The sequence below is a fragment of the Toxoplasma gondii genome, chromosome III (assembly GCF_000006565.2).
Source record: "Toxoplasma gondii ME49 chromosome III, whole genome shotgun sequence".
Taxonomy (NCBI): domain Eukaryota; phylum Apicomplexa; class Conoidasida; order Eucoccidiorida; family Sarcocystidae; genus Toxoplasma; species Toxoplasma gondii.
In genome coordinates, this window is record NC_031470.1 from 360,321 (window position 1) to 365,972 (window position 5,652).

At 55.5% G+C, this 5,652-nt stretch overlaps 1 protein-coding gene across 1 annotated transcript; it reads right to left on the bottom strand.

Moving 5' to 3' along the window:
• Window positions 1-518: 518 nt before the first annotated feature.
• On the bottom strand, window positions 519-4,442 carry TGME49_252070 (KRUF family protein; the record flags this gene model as incomplete). The annotated part of the gene is made up of 6 exons (XM_018780969.1): window positions 4,030-4,442; window positions 3,189-3,722; window positions 2,438-2,854; window positions 1,598-2,125; window positions 825-1,181; window positions 519-580 (listed from the first exon to the last, which is right to left on the bottom strand). The coding sequence occupies exons 1-6, from the start codon at window positions 4,427-4,429 to the stop codon at window positions 519-521; spliced, it is 2,298 nt and encodes a 765-aa protein (XP_018638220.1). The 5' UTR covers window positions 4,430-4,442.
• Between the last annotated feature and the right edge of the window lie 1,210 nt (window positions 4,443-5,652).

Here is a 5,652-nt window from a genome sequence, read left to right on the forward strand (position 1 = left end):
GGCTTGAGCAGACCAAATCGAGGAGTCGGCGCTTTTTGGGCTGGGGCGCTGCGGGCACACCAGCGCTACTCCCTGATCCGGCAGGGTGTAAGGGTGTGGTGGTGGACAGTGCCAGTGCCGCTGGTGGCAGCGGAACGCCAGTACTCCGTGTCGCAGGGACTGGCGTTGGTAGCGAATGGCCAGACGCTTTTTCGGAGGCTGCCTCAGTCGGGTGGAGCTGTAGAGATGCGGGTGACGCAGAGCCTGGCCCGGAAGTGACTTGCGCCGTCCGGAGTCTCCTCTGACGTCTCCACAGGCGGAAGGTGGAGACTGGAGTCAACCAAAGGGACAGGGGCGGAAGCGTAGCACCGCCACGTGACGGGCCTTCTCCAAAGCTACCGGAGCCGCTCGGAGATAGGTGCTTCCGTTTCTGTCTCCTTTTGCCTGAGGGGAGCTCGGAGGACTGTCCCGCTGACAGATCCGCAACGAAAACAAATCGAAACAGCACACGTTCGAAAAAACCTGAACCGATACACCTGTCACGCGGCATCATGTGTGACGGTGTAACCCGAGGCCGTCAACGATCCAAGGAGAGAAAAAGCTGTCGGAACAGCAATCAGTATCAGCAATCGAAATACGAGCACAATACTGTAGCTGTCACCAGAACCCGGTAAATGTTACGTCACACACACCCTTGCGATCATAAATATAGGGAGCACTACTCGACGTCGTCACACCCCATACCAGTTACAGTACAGGCTTGGTGCCGACGATATGGTGTGTGTCGTGGAAGGCAAGACGAGTCGCTGGATCGACTCTTGCCTAGCATGGCATCGGAAGCTCACCAGTAGATGCAGATTCACGCGCAGGTTCTGCTGCACGGCTTGGTGTCGAAGAGAGCAGATCGCGGAGTTCCTGTTCTAAGGCGTCCGCTTGAGCCTTTAGTTGACTGGCCTTGGCTTGACGAGCTCTGGCTCTCGAACGATAGGATGTACGCGCGGAGGCAGTCCACACCTGCAGTGTACGGAGGTCTGGTGACGGTTGATTCCGACGCACCATGTGATAGGCAACATGCTCGGCGACAAACTTCTCTTCTCCATGGCCCCATGTGGCATCTATTGCTTCTGCCTGATGGCGTCGGTTCTCGATGGCAAGGTGTGCGAACGTCACTTCAGCAGGGCCACGCCCTGACGCGCGTGGCCCTGACAGCATCACATATGCACGTACATGGATATGGAGCGACGTCTGGGTGCTCCGGAGAGGCACAGTTCTCACTGGCCAACTTTGACGTGGTCACAGTTTGGCCCTCGATCGATGCGCCCCTGCATGGAGGTGAGGTGAGACGATGGCTCTGTGGCGTAACACACTTACTACGGGAGGAAGTCCATACGACAGCTAAACTGAGGAGCACTTCATAACTTTTGTAGTAATTATTGGAAACTTGGCAGAGCGTAACCCGCTGAACGTACATGGACCTCCAGCGTCGTGGGACGAAAATGCAGTGAATCATATTCGTCGGAGCCACGGCGAAGGTGTGAAGTTGAAAGTGGATGCCTGCCCGATTTCTACACGGTCGACTGTCGAAGAGTGAATGTCTAAGTAGATTCTACAAACTCACCGCCTGAGCCTTCTTCAAATTCCGTAGCTTCCAGGACATCGGCGCACTCTGCTCCATGTAAAGGTGATGCCGGCCCGCTTTGTAGTAAGATGCCATCTGCTACAGCCCTGCGTTCTATCTCAGTGGCAAGCTTATCGTAGTCGGCACTTTCCTGCAAGCGCATTCGCCTGCGGCAGTACTGCTTGTGGCGCGCCCGCCTGATCCATCTTGAGAGGACTGCGGGAACTGGCATTCGATTGTTCTCTTCGTGCATGTTTTCGGCGATCCTACCTTTCATATATTTTTCTTCGTCCCCCCATTTCCTACGTAGAAGCGCGGCGTCTAGTCTCAATTTGTCAATCGCAAGTTTGACGTATGGCACACTGCCCAATCCTGGAAGCTCCACCCTGCTACCAAGCACTGTTCCCCTAAGTGAGCCCTCCGTCTGGTCGGCCTGAGAAGAACTCATCATGGAGGGAGAACGTGGGGCTTCAGATATCACGCTTTGGCGGGCTGCTTGCTTTCGTTGGCGTTCACATTGGCGACCGGCTGAGAACACAAACATTACTCGGTGCTTCAGACCTGCTCAACCGTGACGCCTTGCAGGATCGGCATGGTTGTCCACAAGACTTACACTGCCCCTCTACCGCACGAGAATCCCTTTTTTTATCGTGGGGTCTTTCGATAAACTACTCAGAAGATCCGCTACGCAAATCGATGCCGGCTCCAGATTGTCGGAATTCTGGACATCCCACCGTCTGCAGGTATGCCGAGATGCATGTGCAATGGGAGACTACCGACTGCAAACTGCTGCCATCGGTGAGCCTCGGTTGTTTTTTGTCGCCCTGACTTCTTGCGCACCGAGGGGGACGGGACGCGCACATGGTCGACCTGTCGTTGTCTCTGTTCCCGACGCTCGTTGAGGTTTTCTTTTCCCGGAGGTGCCTTCGTCAGGATCCTCGTGCGCCAGGGCGCCTGAGGCAAGCCGTTTCTCCCATTCTTCTGCCAGAGTTCGCAGGGTTTCTACCCTGCCTCTTGAACGCCTCATTTTCTGATTGTAAGCTTTACGTGCCTCGTTCCGCCACTCAGATATGATGAGGGGAGTCGTAATTTGACGGACGCTCCGCAGTATGCGCATGGCGAGGCTCTGTGCGACGTACAGATGCTTATTGGTCGACATCTCCTCGAGTTCCGTTGCTTCTTCCCTCAGCCTCGAAACTCCGCAACGCACATAAGATTGTATGATCTGTTCACGGGCTTCGCTGACGCTTGCCGTACCTGGCGCAGGGAGAGAATCCCACACAACCCAACAAGGGTTGAAACTAGCACCAAACGTTTTCCTGCCGACCATTTGACTGACAGCCACTGGCATGCAGTGGGTGAGGGCAAGATATCGATAACGTCGTCAGACATAGTGCAATTTACATGTTTCCTGTGTGTGTTGAATAGAACTCGATAACACGTCTTCCCGTGAAGCGGAAAGAGATTTCAATTCCGTCCTCGGACAAAGCTGATGAGCACCTCCGACCTAAGTTGGCGCTGCTACAAACCCAGGCCAGCCGCGGCACGACCGCCGCATCTGTTCTCCTCAGGGAACAGCCTGACACCTCACCTGGTGCGCTTGCGTCGGTACCTGCTCGGGAGTCTTGATAACTCGGCGCGGGTGGCAGCGTGCTATAACCTGTGGAGGGTGGGAGTTCCACACCAGCTGCCTGAAGCTTCGCAGCCACGTCTTCCGCCGTAGATTCCAATTTTGCGGCCGCTTGCAGGCGTGCAGTCGACCGCATTCGATACCTGTTCTTGGCATGGACCACCAAGCTCTTGACTTGTGACGAGGTAAAACGGGAAGATTTACCCACGATGGTGCGACCAACGCTCTGCTGCACGAATCTCTTCTCATTCTCCCATAGCGCTCGTAGCTGCGACGCCTCCTTCCTGAGGAGCTCAATCGCCAGCCACCCGTATGGCACCTCTCCACGGCCAGGCATTGAAACCATATGGGCAAGGCCTACATTCTCCGCAGCATCGCTTGAGGACGGAGGCGCTGAAATCATATGGGCATGGCCTACATTCTCCGCAGCATCGCTTGCGGACGCAGATCCTGTCTCCCGTCTGAATATGCCTGCGGCGCCTTCTCGGCGGCTTCCTGATAGCCACCACAGCAACACGCTTCAGATGCGCAATGGAGATTGCCGCACGCATGAAGCGACCAATAGGTCTCAGCAACCGTGAGACAGCACGGGCATCCCACGGGGGCACCCTGCTTGTGTGTCGGTGTAGTGGGCATACATGAGGCGCATAGGTGTTCGGATCGGCGGTATGGCTCATGGACGGACACGCCGTCTCTGTCGGCGAACCGAATATAGCGATGTGCACCGCTGACAGCCTGCGAAATACAAGCATCGTTGTCCTTCACATTACTACCTGACTGCGCGGGAAGGTTTACAGCTCACCGCGATAATGCGATTGACGCCCGGGACTGGAAACCCCTTGCACAGGTACAGCATGCTTCGGCGCCGCAGCCTCCTCTGGAGTGCCATCACTCCCCGTTCCAGTGGGTGTCCTGGACGCCGGCAATTCCTCTAGCGTTTCCTCGTGACTCTCACTGCCAGTCACTTGGTGATGACGCGTATCCGTTTTTGTGTGGTCGTCATCATGCGGCCCTCGAGCACCAAGAACGCCCACAAACGATCCCGCAATCCCTACGCACAGCAGGGTTCCCACGCAAACGTTTTGGGACAGCGCGCGGGCTGTAGGAATCCAGTTAGTACTCGTCCGTTTGTAAATCACTAGCTCCAAAGAGCAGGTGAAGGTTGCAAGTGCCGTTCCCGCGGCAAATAGCACGGCCACCATTTGTCTTTAGCACACGGTGTCTCATGCGGTTTGACGCACCAAAGGAAATGAAAAGCAGGCCGGCGCAAACGCCGTTCAGTAGATCGGGTTTGGCCGCTATGGGGTCAGGTCACCAACCAATCGTATTGGCGAGCAAGCGTATAGTATTCCGATGTTGAACGAGGGCTGTAGGGAGGCTCATCCGCCTCTGGGATATAGCCCAGTTATTTTCGAGTGGTGTCTGTGAATTAATGCTTCCCTCGGGCAATATTGAGTGTTCTTTCTCAGCGAAAAGGCGCTGTTATCGGTTGGACACAGTCGCATGGACGGATCATGTCCGACGGGGAAGCGGCGTGCGGACGGAGACGACATCCTTGCCAGCAGAGCAAATGCGCTGAGTGACGCTGTGTGGCAGCGTAGGTACAGCTGGAGGCATCTGCGGGGTCGTCGCGGTGGAACGACAGGGGTTTCGACGCTAGCATGGCGCTCAAGCAAAGAAGCAAACTGTGGGACACTGGCCGAGAACTGTTCGGTTCCGTCCTGATGCTGTTCTTGGTCCGCCACCCAGGGAAACCAGCCTGCAATTCTCGCTTGTCGTCCCGCTTCTATAAGTCTCATTGCCAAACGGAATTCTACCTCTCGCGCCCCACAGAAACCTGAACAGGGAGTAAGGATTCATCACTCAGGGGTCAACGAGTTTGGCCAGCAGCTTCGATATGGTTATATATCCATCAGTCGCAGGGTGGCTGTTGCCCCAGCCGCAAGCGCGATTTATGGCTAGTGTCTTCCCAGCTAAGTGTGGCTTCAGCCGCGAAATGAAAGATGGTGGACATTGTTCAGGCCAAAAAGCAATGTTGTGTACAGCTTATCCCGTTCACATGTTTTGATTAACGATGGGACAACTCGAGAATGTCTTCAGGCCAGCCTTAGCTGAACGTCCAACTCCCGATGAAGCAGCTGGCACAGGATGATTTCAGAGCTGTACCAGCAAGACACCCCTGAACTGGTCGCCACCACACTCACCCTCGTTCGTTGTCTCGCACCACAATTCTGTTGCTACGGCACACATGATGCCTCCCAGTCTCCGTATGACAAGATCCTCTACCCCGTGCATCATCAACAGACGGTATAGGAGTCGCCTTGCCTTCGGACAGCGACCACTAGTGTGTAGCATTCACTGTGATGAACTTTCGAGCTGGCTGTGTGCTCTCCCCCAGTCGGTTGGGTTCCGACAGTTTTGCCTA